At 49.5% G+C, this 25,679-nt stretch overlaps 1 protein-coding gene across 4 annotated transcripts in view; it reads left to right on the forward strand.

The window, feature by feature from the left end:
* The window catches only part of LOC136387813 (patr class I histocompatibility antigen, A-126 alpha chain-like), a 192,054-nt gene that overhangs the window by 45,152 nt on the left and 121,223 nt on the right, over positions 1-25,679 (forward strand). Inside the window, exons 6-8 of one of the 4 annotated variants that reach the window (XM_066359881.1) lie at positions 6,076-6,108; positions 6,245-6,292; positions 6,445-6,891. The exons of 2 other annotated variants lie outside the window; for them this stretch is intronic. In XM_066359881.1, the coding sequence (XP_066215978.1) occupies positions 6,076-6,108; positions 6,245-6,292; positions 6,445-6,449 (86 nt within the window). In that variant the 3' untranslated portion in view covers positions 6,450-6,891. Of the gene's footprint in view, positions 1-6,075; positions 6,109-6,244; positions 6,293-6,444; positions 6,892-25,679 lie in introns of those variants that run through there. One more of the 4 variants, XM_066359880.1, reaches the window with a different exon arrangement.

Raw genomic sequence — 25,679 nt, forward strand, 5'->3', positions numbered from 1 at the left:
CCACTCTCCTGTCTCCATTTTCCTGGGAGCCTCCTGTCCTTTCTGGACCTGATGCCCCAGGGCTCCTCCCTCAGATCCCAGGGTTAGAGACTCGCTGAACTGACTCCTAGGCTCAGGGACCTCCAGCACCAGCGGAGGCAGCAGACATAAGGGACAGGCACATGAGGCCCCATCCAGAGAAGTGACAGATCCTCTGCACTGCAGAACCCAGGATGTTTCTGAAGCTCTTTGTAGGCCTGGGAACCGGCTGTTACCGCCTAGAGGCCCCCTCTTGTCTGAGGCCAGTCCCAGCTTCTCAATGGGAGGAAACACTAAGAAGCTGATCGCGGTCCCGGGGATTGCGCCCCCCTCCCCCGTGTGTATTGCTCCGTGCGCGGGCTGGGAGACCCGGGGGACAGGGGAGGCTCTGCTGAGCACGAGGAAGGGAGCGGGTCTTCGTCCTCGGCGCTGTGGCCACGCGGGGGCGCTGCCGATCGGCTCCAGGACGCTGACCGCGCTGGGTTCAGCACGGCTCCCAGGCTCGAGCGCCTTGGATTGGAGGGGAGGGGCGCTCGGAGCCGCGCGTGGGCCGCGAGTTCCTCCTCTCCTGCTCTCTCCTGTCCGCGAAAGCCACCCCCAGGATAACCGAGAAGTAGAGGCCGTTCCCACCGCTCCCTGTTTCTCCCGGGTTCTCGAGTTTGCACAAAGTATTTGCACGACTTATTGTCAGGAAGGAGACGGGGGAAGCAGGTGACAAGCTCATCCGTGGCAGAGTCCTGGGTGCCTCGGGCCCTCTCAGGGGAGGAGACTTTTTATATAAAACCTTTGAAATGTGCTTCCATGTGCCGGAATGACTTTTTTTTTTTTTCCGGGGACAGAGAGTCAGAGAGAGGGATAGATAGGGACAGACAGGAACGGAGAGAGGTGAGAAGCATCAATCATCAGTTTTTCGTTGCGACACCTTAGTTGTTCATTGATTGCTTTCTCATATGTGCCTTGACCGTGGGGCTGCAGCAGACCGAGTAACCCCTTGTTCGAACCAGCAACCTTGGGTCCAAGCTGGTGAGCTTTTTGCTCAAGCCAGATGAGCCCGCGCTCAAGCTGGCGACCTCTGGGTCTGGAACCTGGGTCCTCCGCATCCCAGTCCGACGCTCTAGCCACTGTACCACCGCCTGGTCAGGCTGGAATGACCTTTTCAAATATCATTTACTCTAAAATCTTTCTCATTTGCGAGACCTTCTCCAGTCCCGGACCAGGGGACACAGCGGTGGCCTTGTGATGGGCCCAGACCTGGTCCCCGGTGTTCCTCCGGCTCAGGCGTCCAGGTTGCTCACACTCGGAGACCCCGCTCTGTCCCCTGGCTGAGGATCTGTCACCAGGCAGCACCTCCCTCCCTTGCTGACAGTCTCCTCATTGTCCTTGTGACCAGCCCTGCCTACACTGTCCCTGCCCCGGGGACATCCCCAGCCTCCCTCTCCCCCAGTTCACTGACACACATTTTTAAACATATTTATTTCATTGTTTACTGTCTGTCCCTCCTTGAGACTATAAGCTCCCTGAGGACAAGGACAGGGATGTGATGTTCACAGCTGCATTTCCATAGCCCTGAAAGTGCCTGGTTGTTAATTTTACAACATCTGTTTAGTGAATGAATGAGGGGATAAAAGCACATGCGGAATGACTCACTCATACGAGGATTCTCACCAACACACATGGACTCACACACTCACACTCACAGTCACTCATACACACTTTTGAACCCAGTCTTTATGTGGACCTCATGTTCTGAACACTTCCTGTGTCATTATCATATTCTGTTTTTAATGTCCATATTATTGGCGACATTTTAATATATACAAGAAGTTTAAAAGGATAGTGCAATAGTTACTTCAGATTCAAGAGTTTTAACATTTTTTCAATATTTATCTCATGCATATGACACATTGCAGTTGTATAATTTTTCTGAATCACTGAAGATCACTTGCAGGCATCATAACCGTAAAGAACATTCTCCCCAAACAATATTATTCCTACAATACTACTAATATTATTATTGTAATACTGAGGAAAATATTTGTAACTCCCATACATTTTTCAAATTTCAAGGTCACATAAAATCATATTAATTATCATCAAAAATAGAGATTTATAAGTTTTTCTTTTAAATCTCTTATCCGGTAACACATTTTAATGTCTACCTAATCTTCCACAGTGTCCACATACACTTTGGGACTAAGGGACAAAGACCACAGCTGCCTTAGGCCCTCTGTCCTCGCAGCAGGACAGAAGACGGTCCCTGTGTCACGGTCACACCTGGTGCTCCAGAAATTCTCTCCCGAAGCAGGTGTTGGGCAAACCTGAGACCTGGTGTGAATGCACGTCCACCACACAAGGGTCCACAGTGAATTCACAGACTCCCTCTTACACTCCTCCTTCACCTCAGACTGCACCTCACAATCAGGGGTTCAAGAACATGTCCACCTGCCCTGGCCGGTTGGCTCAGCGGTAGAGCGTTGGCCTGGCGTGCGGGGGACCCGGGTTCGATTCCCGGCCAGGGCACATAGGAGAAGCGCCCATTTGCTTCTCCACCCCACCCCCTCCTTCCTCTCTGTCTCTCTCTTCCCCTCCCGTAGCCAAGGCTCCATTGGAGCAAAGATGGCCCGGGCGCTGGGGCTGGCTCCTTGGCCTCTGCCCCAGGCTCTAGAGTGGCTCCAGTCGTGGCAGAGCGACGACCCCTGGTGGGCAGAGCGTCGCCCCTGGTGGGCCTGCCGTGCGGGGTGGATCCCGGTCGGGCGCATGCAGGAGTCTGTCTGACTGTCTCTCCCAGCTTCAGAAAAATACCCCCCCCAAAAAAAAATAAAGAAAGAAAGAACATGTCCACCCACTGGAACTAACACTGACCACCCCAATTCTCCTCATCCCCATCGACAGAGCCCAAGTGAGAGCCCGGAGGAGGAGGGGTCAGGGCACAGTCCCGGGTGCCCAGGCCTGGCTCTCAGGGTCTCTGTCCGAGGGCGGAGTCTGGGCGGGGAAGGTCAGTGTTGGGGAGTCCTCATCTCCCCGATTTTACTTCTGCCTCTCACTTGTGTGGGATTCCCCTTCCAGGATACTCTTGACGCGGCCACAGTTCTCACTTCTATTGGGTGACCGGTTTCAAAAGAAGCCAATCAGCGTCACCGCTGTCCGGGTTATACTGTCTTCGCGGACCCGCCCGACACAGATTCTCTCCAGACCTGTACAGTGTAGGGTACAGTGATGGGGTCCCCAACCTTCTTCCTGCTGCTCTCGGGGGTCCTGACCCCGACCTGGGCCGGTGAGTGCGGGTTGGCGGGGAACGGCCTCTGCGGGGAGCAGCGAGGGGACCCGGCGGGGGCGCAGGATAGTGGGGTCGCGTGTCCACTACCGGGGTCCTGACCTCAGATCCTCTTAAACACCCACCTCCGCCACGTCCAGTCCTGACCCCACCGCTTACTCTGTCCCGCCCCTCCTGTCCCGCAGACCGCGGACCTGGAACCACACCTCCAAGGGCCACGGTTCTCAGCCCCTCCCCGTCCCCAGGTCCCCACTCCCTGAGATATTTCATCACCGCCGTGTCCCGGCCCGGCTGCGCGGAGCCCCGGTACATCGATGTCGGCTACGTGGACGACACGGAGTTCGTGCGGTTCGACAGGGACGCCGCGAACCCGAGGGTGGAGCCGCGGGCGCCGTGGATGGAGCAGCCGTGGGTGGAGCAGGAGGACCCGCAGTATTGGGACCGGAACACGCGGAACTCCAAGAGCCACGAACAGATTTTCCGAGAGTACCTGATCGTCCTGCGCGGCTACTACAACCAGAGCGAGGACGGTGAGCCACGCGGGCGGGTTCCGGTCACGACCCCATCGCCACGGACCGGCCGGGGTCTCCCAAGTGTCCGCGTCCGAGATCCATCCGAGACTGCGAAAGCCCCCACCCCACTTAGGAAGAGCTCGCGAGACTTTGACCGGATTTCGTATTCAGTTTAGGTTTAATCCCCGCGGTCGGGGCGGGGCGGGGCCGAGTGGGCGGGGCTGAGCGCGGGGCGGGGTCAGGGTCTCACACCCTCCAGGGGATGGCTGGTTGCGAAGTGGCCGAGGACCGGCGCCTCCTCCGCGGGTACAGTCAGTTCGCCTACGACGGTACCGACTACATCGCCCTGAACGAGGACCTGCGCTCCTGGACCGCGGCCGACGCGGCGGCTCAGATCACCCGGCGCAAGTGGGAGGAGGGCGGTACCGCTGAGTACTGGAGGAGCTACCTACAGGGCACGTGCGTGCAGTGGCTCCGCCTTTACCTGGAAAAGGGGAAGGAGACGCTGCAGCGCGCAGGTACCAGGGCCGCGGGGCTCCCTCCTCTCCCCTCGGGCTGCAGCTCCTACACCCAGACAGGAATGGACCGGGGTCAGAACACCGTCCTTGGGGTCGGTACATTCAGTCCCCTGACTTTCAGATTCAGGACCAGGCAGTGACGCCCCCTTTCCTCAGGGACAATTAGGGTGTAGTATTTCGGAGATGAAGAGACAACCCTGAACTAACCGGTCAGCGGTTCCCCTTGACTCTGGCCAATGACCCTGGGACACATGGGGACTTTCTCCCTCAGGCCTTGTTCTCTGTCCCCCACCCAGTGTGTATGAGGCTTGACCTCGGCTTTTCTGGGTCATTTGGCCTCCACCACGTCAGAACCAGAATTCCGTTTTCTCCCCTCAGAGACCTGCATCCTACCCTGGGCTGTGTCTTTCTCACATTAGAACTTTCTAAAAACCTAGAGATCATCTGGTCAGCTCAGTGGCAGAGCATCAGCCCTGCCTGTGGCTGTTCCAGTCCGATCCCACTCAGGGCACACAGGAGAACAACCAGCTGCTTCTCCACACCCTCTTCCTCCTCTCTCTTTCTCTTTACCTTCCTCAGCCATGGCGTGATTGGTTCCAAAGAGTTGGCCCCGGGCATTAAGAATCTCTTGTGATCTCTTCCTCAGGCACTAAAAATAGCTTAGTTGCTGAGCTACAGCCTGAGATGGGCATAGCATCACTCTGTAGTAGCCTTGCCCGGTGGATCTCAGTCTGGGGTAAGGGGTGCATATACGGAGTCTGTCTCTCTGCCTCCCATCCTCTCACTTAAAAAATAATAACTAGGAAATCATTTTAGATGCTTCTGTCGGAACTGGTGTCCCTACCACGTGACCCACCACCCCATCTCTGACCGTGAGGTCACCCTGAGGTGCTGGGCCCTGGGCTTCTACCCTGCGGAAATCACCCTGACCTGGCAGCGTGATGGGCAGGACCTGACCCAGGACATGGAGCTTGTGGAGACCAGGCCTGTGGGGGACGGGAGCTTCCAGAAGTGGGCGGCCGTGGTGGTGCCCCCTGGAGAGGAGCAGAGCTACACGTGCCATGTGCAGCACGTGGGGCTGCCCGAGCCCCTGACCCTGAGATGGGGTGAGGAGGGGACGTGGGCACAGAGCCTCTTCTCAGGGAGCAGGGGCCTCTGGAGGACTTCAGCAGGGTCGGGTCTGCGGCCTGGGGGTCAGGGCCCTAACCTTCCCTTCCCTTCCCAGAGCCTCCTCAGGCCACCGTCCCCACTGTGGTCACCGTTGCTGTCCTGCTCCTCCTTGGAGCTGTGGTCTCTGGAGCTGTGGTGGGAGCTGTGATGTGGAGGAGGAGGCGCTCAGGTAGGGAAGGGTGGGGTCTGAGTTTCTTGTCCCACAGGGGGTTTCAAGCCCAGGAAGAAGTGTATTTACTTCATTAATGAGAACTACCATCTCCACACGTATGTGCTTGCCCAGTCTGGGGCTGTTTGCTAACACTGACTCGTGAGGCACGTGTGAACATGAGGGACAGATTTATCACCTTGATGAATATGATGACAATCACAGGTCAGAGGGGAGGGTCCTGCTGAGGACAGATCCACTGGAGGATGTTTGGTTCAGTCCCCACACATATACTTTCCTCAAGTTTCTTGACCCTGCCCTGGGTCTGCAGTCACAGTTCTGGAAACATCTCTGGGGCCCAGGACTAGGGGTTCCTTTAGGACCTCATGGCCCTGCCTCCTCCCTGGTCTCTCACAGGATGTTTTCTTCCCGCAGGTGGGAAAGGAGGGAGCTACGCTCAGGCTGCCAGTGAGTATGGAGGGGGTGACCCCTGAGACCCTGTGTCATTGCAGACGGGAGCCATGGGGGACCCCACCCCCCATAGTTCCTCCTTTAGTCTCCTGTCCTGGGGGCTCTGACCATGTCCTGTTGTGTTCTACCCCAGGCAGTGACAGTGCCCAGGGCTCTGATGTGTCTCTCACGGCTTCTAAAGGTCAGACCCTGATGAGGGAAGAGTTTGGGACAGATGGGACAGGTCTGGGTGATGGGGATTCTCTGGGATTTTTGAACATGACGTGCGTTATTGAGAATGTCACCAGTTACAGCCACTGACCTGAATTTGTTTGTGATTATTTTCTTCTACAGCGTGAGACAGCTGCCTTGTCGGGGACTGAGTGACGGAAGATACTACACACACACACACACACACACACACACACCAGCCCTGTTTGTGACTTCAGGAACCTCTCACTTCTCTCTCTGCAAAGGGCATCTGAACGTGTCTGCATTCCTATCAGCATAGTGTGAGGAGGTGGGAGGCTGGCCCACCCCTGCCCCCAGGCCCCTCCCCACACTTCCCTGTCCAGCAGAGTCTTCTCTGGTCAGGAGAAAAGAACATCTCTTCTTTACTTCAGGTGCCCTGAGCTGCAGCTACTTTTTTATTTTTGTAATTTAATTTTTTTTAAATTTTTTAGAGACAGAGAGAGAGAAATTTGGGAGAAGTGGGATGCATCAACTCTTAATAGTTTTTTCTCATATGTGCCTTGACCTGGCGAGCCCAGGGTTTTGCACCAGTGACCTCAGGGCCACCACAGGTCAGGCTGAATGGTACTGTAGCACCTTACTGCCTTATTGAAATAAGACTCTAAATATAGTTTTTTTCTTTTTCTAAATGAGATGAGGGGAGATACAGAGACAGACTCCTGCATGTGTCCCAACCAGGATCCACCTGGTGATGCCCTGATCTGGGGCTGATACTCACACATGAGCCATTTCTTACACCTGAGGTGGAGGTTTGCTGGAGCCATCCTCAGTGCCCAGGGTCAGTGTGCTCAAATCAGTCCATCTGTGCCCGTGTGACGGGAGAGAGTGCAGAAGGGGAGGGGCAGAAACAAATGGTTGCCTCTCCTGTGTGCCCTGACCCCAAATAGAAACCGGGGCTTCCACACCTCAGGCCAACACTCAAGCTGGCGGCCTTGGGGTTTTGAACCTGGGTCCTCAGGAGAGATGTTGGCTGGAGAAATTGACTTGGGAGGCAGCCCATAGAGATAGTTAAAGCCTTGACAATGGAGGAGGAGACCCAGGCAGTGATGGCTGCAGGAGACAGAGGAGGAAGGACTGACCAGGACCCAGTGCTGAGCGATCTGCTCAGACACACACCAGAGCCGACGGCACAGTTCTGTCTCCGCGTCTAGAAGGCATGGCGACCACGGAGTCCCAGACTTCCCTGTGCGCAGGGATCACCTGCCATTTTCTTAAGACTCAGACTGTCGGGAACAAAATGTGAGTCTGGATTTATAACAAGGTCGGTGCTGATGCTGCTGGTCTCAGGTCACACGTTTAGTAGCAGGAACCCAGAGCAGGACCCCCACAGGGCTGTGTGTCAGCCTCACCTGCAGGGCTGGTTACACGGTGATTCCTGGTCTGCTGCCTAATTCTCAGGGACGGTGGGTCTGGGAGAGGCCTGGGGGTTTGTAAGAAGATGTGATGTTCACGGTTACATGTCATTCTCTCTGCCGTGGGGCAGAGTCAGGTGGGAGATTTAGGAAGTGTCCCGGGTCAGGGTAATAAAATCTCTGAACACTTGTTCTCTGAAACTGTTCCCCTGATTGATTTCTTGCAGCAAACAATGGAATCCCAACTGTATCTACTTCAGATATAAAGTAGTATTTATATGATATTGGGTCTAATAGTATTTGGGGAAAAGCACAGTCCAGGTTGAGGCCACACAGCCAGGAGCAGACCCACAGTCCAGCCGAGGTCGGGTCCCACACAGGAACCACTGTCCTGCTGCTGGGCACATGTCACTGCTCACACCCCTGACTCCCTGATGCTGGACCCTGGTCCTGCGGCCAGGACTGCTGTCTCTGCTCTCCTGGCAGCTTGACACTGTCCCTGCCACTCCTTCACTCTTGTCCAAGGTACTGTGCACAGTCCCAGCCTCTCTGTGTCACCATGTTCCGAGGTAGAGTCTGGTCCGTTCTCACCTGACTGGTGGAGCCTCATGCCGTGTCCAGATGCAGGAATGTTGGGGGACGTGTGTTTCCCTCTTACAGAGGGCTGTGGTCTCTGCCTCCCCCCAGACTCTGTGTGTGTGGAATTCTCAGGGGGGAAGAGAGTTCAGGTGCTGGGCTGAGGGATGGAGAAGTGACCTATTTCAACTCTTGCAGCAAAGATCTGAGATGTAAACTTTGGTGCTGTAGCACTGAGGTGTGGCTGGAGGAACAAGTGACCAATGTCAGGTAGAGGCAGGGGTGTCACTGCTTGCTGTTTTTGAGTTTCTTTGTGGGTGGTGAGGGTCCCCCACTCACCCAGTTCTCTGATTCTCGGACACCACGTTTCTTCCAGTTCAGCTCAATTCTGACGCGACTACCTGGAGTGAGATCAGACCCCACACACTCAGGGCTCCGCCCCCCAGGACAGCCCTCACTGTAGAGTTCAGTCCCCATGTTATCTGCATGTCTGTCCGACTTGTCTACGAATGTTGGGGCGTCCATCCTCTCAAGGTAGTAATTTGCTAGAACAACTCCGAGGGTCAGGCAAGTGCTGTGCTTACTGTGACAGGTCATCATAAATGACACAGTGAGCGGCCAGATGAAGAGGGACGTGATGAGGTTGAGAAGGGCCTCTGTCACCAGGAAGCTGGAAAATGTCACCTCCCTTCTTCTCCATCATATGACTGTGTTCACTACTTCAGAAGCTCTGAACCCCATTGTTAAGGGTTTTTTATGGAAGTTTCCCTATGTGGACACTGGCCATTGGTGATTGGACTCCCCAGAGGTGGGGCAGTGAGGCTGAAAGCTCCAGCCCTCTCATCAAGCCTGGTCTCTGGTGACCAGCCCCATCCTGAAGCTACCCAGGACCTCAGCCACGGGCCATCTCATGAGCATCCCAGAGACACTCCTGTCACCCAGGAGAGTGAGGGCTTTAGGAGCTCTGTGCCAGGATCATGGAACACTGGCCAAATATTTTTTATTATCGACAGGTCTTTGACCACAGGTCCATGAACAGAAAAAGTTTTGTAACAGTTAAAAGATGCTGGCGGGCTCTCCCCGGGTCATGTCCACACCGTTCCCTTCCTCCCCCCAGGCACGTGTTCCTTCCCTCTCTCTCCCCTAAGCTCTAAGGGTCTCCACAGACTTGCAACCAGGGGAGCAGTGGGCAGTGGCAGCTCGTCCTGGGCCAACCCCCCTGAACCTGTCTCCCAGGTCCTGTCCTCTAACCTTCTTCCTGCCCGGCCAGGACATTCTCCCCTTACTTGCTGAGAACACCTGCGGGCACGTGAGCAGGGTCCACTCAGTCGGTAGCCATCAGCCCAGTCCGCCCTCCTGTTAAGGACATGCACGTGGACTATAAATTTATGAAAGATGCTCAACATGTTTAGTCAGAGGGGAAATTCAAATTAACCCATAATGAGCTATCTGCTCCCCCCCCAGAATGGCTAAAATGAAAAAGACAAATCAATTGTTGGCAAGAATTCGGACTTACTCTCTCTCTTATAGACAGGTGGGGCAATAGCTGCTTTACAGTTGTTTATATGGAAAATAATACAATAATAAATAATAAAGCAAGAATAAACTTTTTTTCAGATACTCACAACTGTAAGCTTACTTTTGCCCCTCCCTGTATTACTAGTGTGAGAGTCAGTGGATTTGAATACTTTGGCAGAAGTCACTACACCCAGACAGTCCATCACCCTGTGACCCAGCATGCCCACTCCTAGTTATATACCCAGTACACATGCACACATATGTGCCAAATATATTAAAAAATATCCATAGCAGCACAATTTGTAAAATCTGAATATAACATGAATGCCCATGAACAGTAGAGGACAAGAAGTTTGATATTGTCACATAATGGAATCCTCCATGACCATGAGAGTGAACACACTACAACCTCACAGCCACAGGGATGAGACCCAGGACACAACGCTGAGTGAGAGCCAGGTGCCCAGGGGCGTCCACTGTACTGTCCATTCTATCACACCTGACGGGACTCCCCTGTGCTGTGAGACCTCAAGATGGGGGTCACTCGGGGTGGGTGGGGGGAGGGTATGACTGAATAATAACAAAGAGGACTTCCGGGCTGCTGGGAATGTTCCGTGGGTGTTGTTTATCGCAACGCTCACTCTGTGAAAATCCACTGTGCACGTATGGTCTGTCCACCTGTCTCTGTGGGTGTCATCCTTCATGAAAGTGTGCTTTTCTGGAGTTTTGAAATAATTCTCTTTAACCCAAGATGATATTATTCTTTCTGAAAGCTTTTAGAAAAGCTGAATTGAAATAATCACTGTAACTTTTAAAAACCCAAAGTACGTTCCTGTGATTCAGACCCAGGAGGAGAAGGCAGAGCAGGAGCAGGGGGCTGGGAGCTGACGCTGCACAGCTCGGGAAGGGCTGTCAGCCAGGACGGGGTCAGTCCTGAACAGACCCGGGAGGGGAGTGTGACAGGCGCCCCTGAGTAGGGCCCAGTGACTCATGGACAGGGTACCGGGTGGGCGGGCCGGTCAGGAACGTGAGGAAAACTGACCCGGAGAGGTGGGGAGAGCTGTGCTCAGGACCCCTTGCCGTGGGCGGAGTGGGTGGAGGTCCCGGGGTGCACGTGGAGGCAGCGGAGGGTGCCCGTGTGGAGGGGCTGCTTGTCCCGGTAGGGGGGGCCATGATGGATGGGGTCACGGGGCCCCTCGGGCACCCCAGGGCTGCTCACGGAGTTAGGGGATGGCGATGGGCTTTCCCTCATGGTCAGGGTGTCAAGACTGAGGTGATGACGTGCATCTGCTCGTTATCCCCCCGCCCCCCATCCCTGGCTTGAGAGAGCTGCCTGGTAGGACAGCCTCAGGCAGCGTCCGCTTTCTCTGCGGGTCCTTGCCAGCTCTCCCCTCCCCCACCACGCCCGCTGCTCTGCTGATGAGTCTGTCTCCTCCCTGCACAGCACCTGGGAGGCTGTAGGGGGAGGGGTCCATTTTCCTCATTCCCCAGAACCCCATAATGTCCCTCATCCCACACCTGAGGGTCCCATTCCCTGGGTGAGCCTTTCTTTTCCAGGAAGGAAAGGGTTAAATGTCTCCCTCCTGGACCCCTCTTAATATTTGTGTGTCTTAAGTAGCAGCTTACTCTGTTAGCTGCTTTCTCTGAAGATGTGCTACGTGGATAAGAGTGCATAAAATATTATAAATTAAAAAGAAACAATTGAAGGGAGAGTAGTTATGTGAGTCTGAATATCGGCTGCTCTGAGGGAGGTGGTGGTGGAGGAGGGCAGGTGTGTGAGGGTGTGGGGACCCCCCTGTGCTCAGTGGGGTGTCTGCTTCGCTCCTCTCTTGCATTTTGTCCGCCTCCTCCTGTCACATGTGCTGTTCCTTCTGGGCTGTGCTGCTCTGGGTCCCGGGCCCCCCACCCTTCTCCACAACTGTGAACACGGAGCGCTGAGAACCTGTCTCAACATGCCCTGAGTTCTCCTCTGTTTTGTGTATTTTTATTATTATTATTATTATTATTATTATTATTATTATTATTATTGAGTGGAGGGGAGGCAGAGAGACTGACTCCAGCATGTGCCCTGACCTGGATCTATCAGGCAAGCCCCCTAGAGGGCAATGCTTTGCCCATCTTGGGCCATTGCTTCATTGCTCTGCAACCAAGCTATTTTTAGTACCTGAGGCAAAGGCCAGGGAGCTATCCACAGTGCTGGGCCGACTTGCTTGAGCCAATGGATCCATGACTGCAGGATAAGAAGAGACAGAGAGAGAAGACGGGGAAGGGATGAAGAAGCAGATGGTTGCTTCTCCTGTGTGCCCTAACCGGAAATCAAATTTGAAACATCCATATGCTAGGCTGATGCTCTAACACTGAGCCAACCAGCCAGGGCAATAATAGTATTGTGTTTTTAATTTCCACTTCCATTTGTTCATTGCTGGTATACAGGACAATGATTGACTTGGATACTCACCATGTACCCTGCACCCTTGCTGTGGTTCTGTGTTGTTAGTTCCATGAGTTTTGGTTGTTGTGGTTGATTCTTTGGATTTTCTTTTTCTTTCTTTTTTTTTTAGAATTGATTTTGAGAGAGAGGGAGAAGAGAGTGAGAAGCATCAACTTGTAGTTGCTTACTTTAGTTGTTCATTTACTGCTTCATTTATGTGCTTTGACCAAGGGGCTCAAGGTGAGCCAGTGACCCCTTGCTCAAGTCAGCGATCTTGGGCTCATGTTGATGATCCCACACTCAAGCCACTTTGAGCACAGGCTCACCAGCTTCAGCACGGGGTCATTGGCTTGAGCGTAGTATTACTGACATGATTCCAAGGTCTCTGGCTTGAGCTCAACAGTCTCTGGTTTGAGTCCAAGGCCTCTGGCTTGAGCAAGGTGTCACTGGCTCTCCTTGAGCCCCTCTGTCAAGGCACATACAAGAAGCAGTAAATCCGTGGTTCTCAACCTTTCTAATGCCGTGACCCTGCAATACAGTTCCTCATGTTGCGGTGACCTCAAACCAAAAAATAATTTTGGTGGCTACTTCATAACTGTAATTTTGCTACAGTTATGATTCGGAATGTAAATACCTGATATGCATTATGTATTCTCATTGCTTTAGGCGACCCCTGTGTTTTGGTCATTCGACCCCTGCCCGGGTCGCGACCCACAGGTTGAGAACTGCTGCAGTAAATGAACAACTAAAGTGATGCAGCTACAAGTTGATGTTTTTCATGTCTCCCTTCTCTCTGTCTCTTGCTTAAAAAAAAAATTAAGTTTCAGTTTATAAAACTAACCAGAAGGGCCCTGGCTGAACAGCTCGGTTGGTTGGAGCATCGTCTCATGTGCAAAAGGTTGCAGGTTTGATCCCTGGTCAGAGCACATACAAGAACAAATTGATATTTCTGTTTCTCTCTCTCCCTTCCTCTCTCTCAAATCAATAAATAAGTTTTAAAAAGAAAAAGAAAGGAAAATGACCAGAATTTGCAAGAGGAAGAGGGAGGAACCCCATTTTTCTTTAAGGGGGATCCTTCTCTGTTCCTGCTGCTCTTTCCGTGTCCCTGGGCCTGGGGGAAGGACGTCGCCCTGGACTGGGAGAGAAAAATGACGATGTGGAAACACCTTTCTCCACCACCCCTCCCCCACCTGCTGCAGACCTGGGGCTTTTCCTGTGGCTGTGCCCACTCTCCCTGCCTCCGCCTGGCCCGGGAGCCTTTCCTTCTCCCAGCTCACCTGGAGCCCCGCCTCTCAACGAAGCCCCGCCTCTAACCAAAGCCCCGCCTCTCACCTGGAGCCCCGCCTCTCACCTGGAGCCCCGCCTCTCACCTGGAGCCCCGCCTCCCCTGCCTCTCACCAGGAACCCCGCCAGAGTGACCAGGGACACTCCTGGCCTCGTCATTTAGGAGGGAGTGGAGGGTCCTCGGGCACAGGGCAGAGCGCATGGGCAGAGTGTAGAGCAGTCCGCCTCCTCTCCGCCCTGGTCCCTGACAGCACCTCCCCCCGGGCACTCTGCGGGGCCCTCAGCCCAGGTGCTCCGCAGGCAGATGTGTCTCAGCTTCTTTGCTGAGGACTCCACCGCTGTCCATCACTGACCTGTCTCATCCTCCCCAGGTTCCGTCCCGCTCAGTCCTGAGTCCGCAGTCACAGCTTCCCTGCCTGCAGCCAGGTCAGCCTGCTGTTGGCAGGTGGACAGAGCAATGTGCAACCTCCCACAGTGTGACTGCCCACACCGTCCACTTCAGTCACCACAACCTGGGGACTCTGGACGCAGGAGAGTGACAGCAGAGACAATGTGGGCTTCCCACATCCACTTCCCCATCTTTACTTCCTCCCTCCTCTCCTGGTCTTCCTCCACACAGCAGTGCCCCCACCCCCAGCTCCAGGGCTTCTAACACCCAGGGCAGGAAGGAGAGACCATGGGCCCAGTGATCCTGCAGAAGTCTGCCCGTGTGTGCCCACCTCTGTGCCCACTGCGGTTTTATCACCTGCCCATGCAGAGTCCTGGGTACGTGCAGAGGGCGATCCAGGAATGTCTTCCATCAAATTTCTGCATGGTCAGTTTCTCAAGTGTGCTCAATTATCACCTCAGTGGGACCCACTCTGACCACCTTCTTTAAAAGTGCTGCATCGGGGTTCTGGTCAAGATGGCAGAGTAAGTAGACAGTGTGCTGGCCTCCTCTCATGACCACATTAAAATCACAGCTGAATTACAGAACAATCAACCTGGAGAACCCTGTGAAGTCCGCCTGAGCAGGAGTCCTATAACTGAGGACATAAAGAAGGAGCCATGTTGAGACAGGATGGAGGGTGGAGACAGGAAATGGGCTGGCCCCGCACCCACATGTGGCGGTTGAGGATCAAGAGAGAGATCTCAGCTGCAGATGTTCTCCCAGAATAGTGAGGGGTCCCAGTCCCACACGAGGCTCCCCAGCCCGGAGCATCAGCGCTAGGAAGAGGAGCCCCCTCAACACCAGGCTGTGAAAATCAGGGATTCCATCTGACTGGGTGAGACAGAGATGGCTGCAGCCCCAGGCGTTCGTCTTAAAGGGCCAGCACAGACTCCCTTGGGCACTCACCCTAGGCTCCAGAGGAGGGACGATGGCTCAGGGGGTGCCAGAGACATGTAGGGAGATACTGAGTTGTGTGGCTTCAGACCTAGGGTTGGAGGGACAGCAGTCCCCCCACCAGGCAAATATGACACTTCATTAGCCTGTTGAACACCATTCGTCTCAGCTTAAGACCCCACCTCATCCAACACCTGTGCACCTGAGGCTCTTTTAGGGACTGAGTCTTACAGGCAGCAGGCAGGTGGCAGTGAGTGTCAGGGTGTCCTCTTCCTTTTGCTGGCCTGCCCCAGGCCTGGTACTGGGGGCAGCTGGCCTCATTTCACAGCGTGGCCTTTCCCATGTGCCTCCAGGCCCAGCACAGGGAGCTACCAACCACGGATCACTGTAGCTCCTCCCAGGTAGTGTTGGGCCTTGTCCTGCACTGCAGCCCCTCCTAAGAGGCCCCAGAAGCAGCACACTCAGCGGCCGGCTTCAGACACAACACAGCACCACCCTATTAGCTCCACAAGCAGAACAAGCAAAGGGCAATTTCAGAAGACACCGGGCCTGCTGCAGTGAGTCCTGCTCTGTGAGGTCAGCCCTCACACAGGAACCTGTGCGCTGAGGCTGTGGCCAGTACTCACAGCCAGTCAGCCTGAGGGTCACCCCACCCACAGATATGCCGACAGCGAGGCTCAACAAGGAGAAGACACGCTCACCCACATAAGGGACACTCAGACTCCCCATCTCAGGTGGCCAGGAGACTGCACCACTGGGCCCCCAGGACACCTCCTACATCAGGCCACCCTGCCAGGACTGGGAGACACAGATCTACCCGATACAGAGAAACAACCACAACAGAGAGGCAGCCAAAGTGAAAAGATGAACATGTTCCAATGGAGAGAATACAGTGAAAGTCCAGAAATAAAACAAACAGAACTCATAAAAGCACACTGCCGATACCAACTCAAAGCACTGGCCATGGCCCTTGCCGGCCGGCTCTGCAGTAGAGCTTAGGCCTGCCATGTGGAAGTCCTGTGTTTAATTCCTGGCCAGGGCACACAAGAGAAGCACCCATCTGCTTCTCCACCCTTCCCCCTCTCCTTTCTCTGTATCTCTCTCTTCCCCTCCTGCAGCCAAGGCTCCATTGGAGAAAAGTTAGCCTGGGTGCTGAGGATGGCTCCATGGCCTCTGCCTCAGGTGCTAGAATGGCTCCAGTTGAAAGGAGCAATGACCCCAGATGGGCAGAGCATCACCTCCTTGTGGGCATGCCAGGTGGATCCTGGTCAGGCGCATGTAGGGGTCTGTCTTTCTCCCCCCTACTTCTCACTTTGGAAAAATAGAAAAAGAAGAAAACAAGAAAACCCCCACTGGCCATGAGGATGCTCGCATAACTTAGAACTTCAATAAAGAGTAAAAATAAAAATGGTCATGTTTGCTATAAAAATCCAATCAGACATTAAGAATAGAATCACTGAAATGAGAACACATTAGATGGAAGTAGCAGAATAGATGAAACAGAGAATTAAATCAGTAATTTGAAAGAGAAGTTACCAGAAAACACTCAATTAGAAAGAGAGAGAGAGAGAGAGAGAATTTAAGGGACCTCTGAACAAATTCAAGGGTAAGCTGACTCATCCAGTGCTAGAGGTGGCCATAGCTGGGGGAGGGGTTGATCCTTTCATATAATACCAGACTAAAGAAGGTTTGGGTCACCCATCTCCAGACATTTCTCCAGCTCCAGTCAGCACAACAAGACACAGCTCAAAACAAGAAGTGGGGAGAAGGGGCAGTAACTCAGGTCTCCATGGAGATCTGAGATACAACTTCCTGTACTGAAGCTGAGAAAACACCCCGCCCACTGAGAGAGTAACTGTCAGATCAGGCCTTCAGAGTCTCAGGTTACACCCACTGCATTCCTGGATACAGTTTCAAATAACCCCCCTGCTGAGATCAGTATACAAGACTACCATGTGTTAAGAAAACTGAGAGGAAAACAAACAAATCAAGACTTCAAACTGGCTCTACTATAAAAGCCAAATCCCACAGTGGATTATAAATAACAGCTGGTGCCAACCCAAGAAGACCTAAAATAACACAACTGAAACCTGGAGACAGACAATACCAAGTCTAGACTCAACCAGCTCTACAAACAACACACCCCCAACACACAGACATAATGAGAAGACAGAGAAGTGCAATCCAAATGAAACCAGAAGAGAAACCTCCAGGAAATGAACTGAGTGATGTGGAAATAACCAAACTTCTGGATGCAGAATTTAAAATAATGATTGTTAGGATGCTTAGGGATCTTAGAACAACAATGAATGGTCATTATGAACACCTAAATAAAGAAATAGTAAGTATAAAAAGGACATTGAAATATTAAAAAAGAATCAGTCAGAGATGACAAATACAATATCAGAAATGAAGACCACAATGGAAGGAATTATAAACAGGATGGATGAAGCTGAGGATCGAATCAGTGAGTTGGAGGACAAGTTGAACAAAGGCATGGAAGCAGAGCAGAAAACAAAAGAGACTCAAAAAGTCTGAGGAAACTCTTAGAGAGCTCTGTGACAACATAAAGAGAAATAACATCCACATCATAGGGGTTCCTGAAGAAAAAGAGAAAGAACAAGGAATAGAGACTTTGTTCAATCATATCATAGCAGAAAACTTCCCTAAATTAATGCAGGGAAAACTCTCATAAGTTCAAAAAGCACAGAGAACTCCATTAAAGAGAAACCCAAAGAAATCTACACCAACACACATCATAATTAAAATACCAAAGCTAAGTGATAACGAGAAATTATTAAAAGCTGCTAGAGAAAAAAGGCTATCACCTACAAAGGAACCCCCATAAGGATGACATCAGACTTCTCAACAGAAACACTTGAGACCAGAAGGGAATGGCAAGAAATATTCAAAGTAATGCAGAACAAGAGCCTACAACCAAGACTACTTTATCCACCAAAGCTATCATTTAAAATTGAAGGAGAAATAAAAAGCTTCCCAGACAAAAAACTCAAGAAATTTATTACAACCAATGCTGCTGGAAATGTTAAGGGGCCTGTTGTAAACAGATCAAAGTGGGAAAAGAATATAGCAAAAGAGGAATACAGCTTTAAAGAATAAAATGGCAATAAACAAGATCCAATCAAAAGACAGGGTAGCTGTATGGATAAGAAAACAGGACCCATACATATGCTGTCTACAAGAGACACACCTTAAAACAAAAGATGCACATAAACTGAAGGTAAAAGGATGAAAAAAATTTTCATGCAAATGGAAATGAAAAAAAAGCTGGGGTAGCAATACTTATATCAGACAAAATGGACTTTAAAACAAAGGCTATAGAAAGAGACAAAGAAGGCCACTACATAATATTGAAAGGATCTATCCAACAGGAAGATATAACCTTATAAACATATATGCACCTAATATAGGAGCACCTAAATATATAAAGCAGACTTTGATGGATATAAAGGGTGAGATCAACAGCAATACTATAATAGTACAGGATTTCAATTCCCCACTAACAGCACTAGATAGATCCTCAAGAAAGAAAATAACAAAGAAACAGCAGACTTAAAGGACACACTAGATCAACTGAATTTAATAGATATCTTCAGAACCATCCACCCTACAGCAGCAGAATATACATTTTTTTCAAGTGCTCATGGTACATTCTCTATCGATAGATCACATATTAGAGCACAAAAGTGGTCTCAACAAATTCAAGAAGATTGAAATCATATCAAGCATTTTCTCTGATCACAATGGAATCAAAGTAGAACTCAACCACAACAGAAAAACTCAAAAATTCTCAAACACATGGAAACTAAATAGCAGGTTGTTAAGTAACAAATGGATTAACAATGAGCTCAAAGAAGAAATAAAATATTCCTAGAAATGAATGACAATGAGCATACAACAACTCAAAATTTATGGGACACAGGAAAAGCAGTACTGAGAGGGAAGTTCATAGCACTACAGACATACTTTAAGAAACTAGAAAAAGCCCAAATAAACAACTTAACCTTGCATCTAAAAGAAATAGAAAAAGAACAGCAAGTAAAGCCCAGATGTAGTAGAAGGAAGGAAATAATAAAGATCAGAGAGGAAATAAATGACATAGAGGCTGAAGAAACAATACAGAGGATCAATAAAACAAGGAGAAGGTTCTTTGAAAAGGTAAACACAATCAATGAACCTTTAACTAGATTCACCAAGAAAAAAAGAGAGAGGACTCAAATAAATAAAATCAGAAATAAGAGTGGAGAAATATCAATGCACAGAACAGAAATACAATGGATTGTAAGAAAATACTATGAAGAACTGTATACCAAAGAATTAGACAACCTAGATGAAATGGACAAATTCCTTGAAACATAATCTTCCAAAAATCAATCTGGAAGAATCAGAAAACCTAAACAGATCAATTACAATAAATGAGATAGAAACAGTTATCAAAAAACTCCCAAAAAAGAAAAGTCCTGGGCCTAATGGCTTCACAAGTGAATTCTACCAAATATTCAAAGAACTAACTTCTATCCTTCTCAAGCTATTTCAAAAAGTTCAGGAGGAAGGAAGACTTCCAAGCTCTTTTTATGAGGCGAGCATAATTCTGATTCCAAAACCAGGCAAAGACAACACAAAGAAAGAAAATTATAGGCCAATATCCTTGATGAATATAGATGCTTAAATCCTCAACAAAATAGTAGCAAACCGGATCCAACAATATATGGAAAACATCATATACCATGATCAAGTGGGATTTATTCTGGGTAGGCAAGGCAGACAATATTTGCAAATCAATCAATATGATTCATCACATAAACAAAAGGAAGGAGAAAAACCACATGGTAATTTCAATAGATGCAGAAAAAGCATTTGATAAAATTCAGCACCCATTCATGATCAAAACTCTCAACAAAGTGGTAATACAAGGAACATACCTCAACATGATAAAGGCCATCTATGTCAAAGCCACAGCCAACATTATACTCAATGGGCAAAAATTAAAAGCAATACCCTTAAGATCAGGAACCAGGCAGGGGTGCCCCCTTTCACCACTCTTATTCAACATAGTCCTGGAAGTCCTAGCCACAGCAATCAGACAAGAAGAAGAAATAAAATGCATCCAAATTGGAAAAGAAGAAGTAAAACTATCATTATTTGCAGATGATATGCTATTATATATAGAAAACCCTAAAGTCTCAGTCAAAAAACTACTGGACTTGATAAATGAATTCAGCAACATGGCAGGATATAAAATTAATACTCAGAAATCAGAGGCATTTTTATATACCAACAATGAACTGTCAGAAAGAGAAATTAAGGAAACAATCCCCTTCACTATTGCAACCAAAAAAAATAAAGTACCTAGGAGTAAATTTAACCAAGGAGATTAAAGACTTGTACTCGGAAAATTATAAAACATTGATAAAAGAAATCAGGGAAGATACAAACAAGTGGAAGCATATACCGTGCTCATGGTTAGGAAGAATAAACATCATTAAAATGTCTATATTACCCAAAGCAACTTATAAATTCAATGCAATACCAATTAAAATACCAATGACTTACTTCAAAGATATAGAACACATATTTCAAAAATTTATATGGAACCAGAAAAGAACACGAATAGCCTCAGCAATCTTGAAAAGGAAGAATAAAGAGGGAGGTATTACACTTCTGGATATCAAGTTATACTACAAGGCCATTGTACTCAAAACAGCCTGGTATTGGCATAAGAACAGGCATATAGATCAATGGAACAGAATAGAGAACCCAGAAATAAACCCACAGCTTTATGGACAACTGATATTTGACAAAGGAGGTAAGGGCATACAATGGAGTAAAGACAGCCTCTTTAATAAGTGGTGTTGGGGAAACTGTACAGCTACCTGCAAATAAATGAAACTAGACCACCAACTTACACCATTCACAAAAATAAACTCAAAATGGATTTGTAAGCCGTGAAACCATAAGCATCTTAGAAGAAAACAGAGGCTCTCTGACATTTCTCGCAGCAATATATTTGCCGATTTATCTCCACGGGCAAGTGATATAAAAGACAGGATAAACAAATGGGACTATATCAAACTAAAAAGCTTTTGCAGAGCTAAAGACAATAAGAACAGAATAAAAAGACAAACTACACAATGGAAGAACATATTCGATAATAAGTCTGATAAGGGGTTAATAACCAAAATTTATAAAGAACTTGTAAAACTCAACACCAGGAAGATAAACAATCCAATCAAAAAATGGGCAAAAATGGCCCTGGCCGGTTGGCTCAGCGGTAGAGCGTCGGCCTAGCGTGCGGAGGACCCGGGTTCGATTCCCGGCCAAGGCACACAGGAGAAGTGCCCATTTGCTTCTCCACCCCTCCGCCGCGCCTTCCTCTCTGTCTCTCTCTTCCCCTCCCGCAGCCAAGGCTCCATTGGAGCAAAGATGGCCCGGTCGCTGGGGATGGCTCTGTGGCCTCTGCCTCAAGCGCTAGAGTGGCTCTGGTCGCAACATAGCCACGCCCAGGATGGGCAGAGCATTGCCCCCTGGTGGGCAGAGCTTCGCCCCATGGTGGGCGTGCCAGGTGGATCCCGGTCGGGCGCATGCGGGAGTCTGTCTCTCTCCCTGTTTTCAGCTTCAGAAAAATGCAAAAAAAAAAAAAAAAAAAAAAAATTGGGCAAAAGAAATGAATAGACACTTCTTCAAAGAGGACATATGGATGGCCAATAGGCATATGAAAAAATGCTCAACATCACTAATCATTAGAGAAATGCAAATTAAAACCACAAGGAGGTATCACCTTACACCAGTCAGAATGGCACTCATCAACAAAACAACACAGAATAAGCGCTGGCGAGGATGTGGAGAAAAGGGAACCCTCCTGCACTGCTGGTGGGAATGCAGACTGGTGCAGCCACTGTGGAAAACAGTATGGAGATTCCTCAATAAATTAAAAATCGAACTGCCTTTTGACCTAGCTATACCACTGTTAGGAATATACCCCAAGAACACCATAGCACTGTTTGAAAAGAAGAAATGCACCCCTATGTTTATGGCAGCATTGTCCACAATAGCGAAGATCTGGAAATGGTCCAAATGTCTGTCAGTGGACGAGTGGATTAAAAAGCTTTGGTACATATATACTATGGAATACTACTCAGCCATAAGAAATGATGACATCGGATCATTTACAACAACATGGATGGACCCTGATAACATTATACTGAGCAAAATAAGTAAATCAGAAAAACTAAGAACTATATGATTGCATACATAGATGGGACATAAAAAACGAGACTAAGAGACATGGACTAGAGTGTGGTGGTTAACTGGGGGAGGGGGAAAGAAAAGAAGGGGGTGGGGGGAGGGGAGGGGCACAAAGAAAACCAGATGAAGGTGACAGAAGACAATTTGCCTTTGGGTGAGGGGTATGCAACATAATCAAATGTCAAAATAATCTGGAGATGTTTTCTCTGAACATATGTACCCTGATTTATCAATGTCACCCCATTAAAATTAATTAAAAAACCCCCACAATGACTGAAGTCTTACTTGTAGCACAGAGGATAGAGCATCAACCCAGAGTGCTGAGGCCCCTGGTTTGAAACCCGGAGGTCACCAGCTTGTGTGCAGGCTCAGCGTGTGTGTGGCTGTGCCAGCCCGAGTGCGGGATTAATGACAGGATTCCAGGGTCGCTGACTTGGGCCTGAGGTCGCTGGTTTGAGCTTGAACTCACTGGCTCAGCTTGAACCCCCCAGGTCAGGGCACATATGAGAAAGCAATCAATGAACAACTAAAGTGACTTAAGGACATGTTGATTCTTTTCATCTCTCTTCTCCTCTCAAAAAAATAAAAATAAGGAAAGGAAGAAGGAGGGAGGGAAGGAAGGAAGGAGGGAAGGAAGGAAGGAGGGAAGGAAGGAAGGAAGGAAGACAAAACATCCCTAACCTGACAGAGGAAATAGACACTGATGTTCAGGAAGCACAAAGAGTCTCAAACAAGATGAATCTACACCAAGAGACATTATGATTAAGATGCCAAAGGTTAGAGACAAAGAGAGAATCTTAAAGGCAGCAAAAGAGAGAGACAGTGATCTACAAGGGAGCTCCTATGAGTCTGTCAGTTGATGTCTCAACAGAAACTTTTTTTTTGATTATGTAAATGAGATGCAAAACCAACTTTTATTGCATAGGTGAAAATGCAATGTACAAAAGGCTGTAAGTGATCCGATGTCATCATTTCTTCTAGCTGAATAGTATACCATGGTGTATATGTGCCCCATCTTCTTTATCCAGTCCCCTATTTTTTTTTACAATGATTTAAAGCCTTTAAGCAAACTTTTGGCCAATACAGCAAGAATCCATAAAAGAGTAGTGTCCTTAACATGTTCTCCAAGTCCAAGTTGGCCCCATCACCATGCCAAATCCCTGAAAAATGCAACCCAACCACAGTTCAATCTGTTAGGAGCTGTCACAGGGAGCAGGAGTCCAGGAAAAGTCCACTTTTTAAAAAAGATTTTATTAATTTGTAGAGAGAGGAGAGAGAGAGAAAGGGAGGGGAGCAGGAAGCATCAACTCCCATATGTGCTTCCTTGTGCCCAAATAACCCTTTCAAGAATGATTTACACTGTAACCCCTTCTCATTTGCAAGACCCTGTCCAGTCTGGGCCCAGGGGACACAGCGGTGGCCGTGTGAGGGGCCCGGACCCCGGTCCCCGGTGTTCCTCCTGCACAGGCGCCCAGGGTGCTCACACCTCAGAGTCTAATCTCTGTCCCCGGGCTGAGGACCTGTCACCAGGCAGCACCTCCCTCCCTGTCTCCCAGGTCCTCCTGAGGGGCCTCCCTGCCCTGCCCCGGATACCTCAGCCTCCCTCTCCCCACGCTGCTGGGCTTTTGTTCACACCCAAGTCACTAGCACACTTTACACTGTATCTATTTGTTACTGTCTGTCCCTTCCTGAGACCGTAAGCTCTGTGAGGACAGGGACAGGGATGTGATGTCCACAGCTGCATTTCCACTGCCCTGAAATGCCCCGTTGTTGTGTGTTCAGTGAATGAGTGAGTGAGTGCACTCAGACTGCCACACTCACGGCTGCACACCAACACACCGAGTGTGCAGCACACTGACACACTCACACACAGAGACACACACACTGACACACATGAACCCACTCACACACAGAGACATGCAGACACCCTCACATACATACTGACATGCTCATACACATTGACATGCTCAAAACACAGACACATACAGACACACAAACACACAGACACACACACGGACACACTCACACACAGAGACACACAAACACATGGACATACACACACGGACATGCTCACACATATACACAGACACATGTTCACACACAATGACATGCTCACACTCACACAGACATACACACAGACACACACTGACATCTTCACACAGATGCTTAAAGCCTAATTTATATTCAACATCATGTTGTGAATGTTTCCCATGTTATTATACATCATTATTTAAAATTCTCCAAGTTGCTATGATATATTTCAAACATACCTGACGTTTAAAAGCACTTAATTTAATCACTTTAATATTGTGAAACAACTAGATTTAATTACTTAACATTTTGCTTTTTTTATTTATGTAATGTATTTCTATAATTTTAGTTAAAATTTTTGAAAATAACCTGCTATCATCATGACCTTCACTCCTAAACATTCCAGTATTCATCTCTTAAAAAATAACATTATCCTTCAAATACTATCATTAGTACACTGAAGAAGACAATTGTAATTCCCTAACAGTATAAAGTGTCAAAGTCACACAAGGTCCTCTGTGTCATCCCCCCAGAGCCTCTCACATGGAGAAGAGGAGCGCTCAGGGCCTTGTGCCGTCTCTGAGTGTCCACCCCTCCCGGCCACCCCTCTCTCTGTCCCCTTGATGGTAACACCAGGGAAACTGAGAAGTAGAAACATTTCTTTCACTTCCTATTTCTCAGTTTTTTTAAACTTGGATTTTGAAATGAAATCATCTCTTATTTGGGAACAACATCTCAATGTCTACATAACTGTCCACAGTGTGGACATAAAAACAGGGGCTTTAGGCTAAAAGCACAGCCCCGGGGCCTTTTGACTTCTCATCAGGACAAAAGGGGTCCTTGTATCAAGGTCACACCTGGTGCCCCAGAAGTCACATCTCCAACAGCAGGTGTCACACTGAGACCTGCTGTGGGCACAGTCCCCTCCCTCAGGGTTAGGAGTAAACTCTTAAACATCCTCTAAGAGCTGCCTCTTTTCCAACACTCCACCTCACAATCAGGGGCTCAAGAAAGAGTCCACACACTGGAACTAACACTGACCCCAAACCTCCTCATCCCCATCGACAGAGCCCAAGTGAGAGCCCCAGACCCCTGCCCCTCCCCCTCCCTCTCTCACATTCACCACCATCTGCCCTGAACCCACCAGGACTCACGTCACTCTCTCCTTTCCCCTGTCTGTCTCAGTCACCCCTGGCCCCCCCAATATCCTGCACGCTCATCTCCACAGGCTCCATGCACCCCTACTCTGTCTCCCCTCACACCCCCTCCCCAGCTCCTGAAACCTTCCCACTGTGTCCCCCGGAGGTCTCAGCCCAGGATCAGCCAAATCCGCACAGTCCTCCCAGGGTGTTCCTGCACCTGCAGCTCTGACAGGGACCTGGGTCTCCCTGAGGACACGGCTCCCTCTGAAGTCCTGCCATGGGGGTGTCTCCCCTCCCACAGACCTTGTGCCCTGGGCCTGGAGGTGGGTGGGTCCTTCTCCTCAACTGCTTTGACTTTTCCCTTCTCTCCTCCCTAACATCCCCTAATCCATCATCAGATCAAAGCCCCCACT

The sequence above is a fragment of the Saccopteryx leptura genome, chromosome 1 (assembly GCF_036850995.1).
Source record: "Saccopteryx leptura isolate mSacLep1 chromosome 1, mSacLep1_pri_phased_curated, whole genome shotgun sequence".
In the NCBI taxonomy this organism is placed as follows: domain Eukaryota; kingdom Metazoa; phylum Chordata; class Mammalia; order Chiroptera; family Emballonuridae; genus Saccopteryx; species Saccopteryx leptura.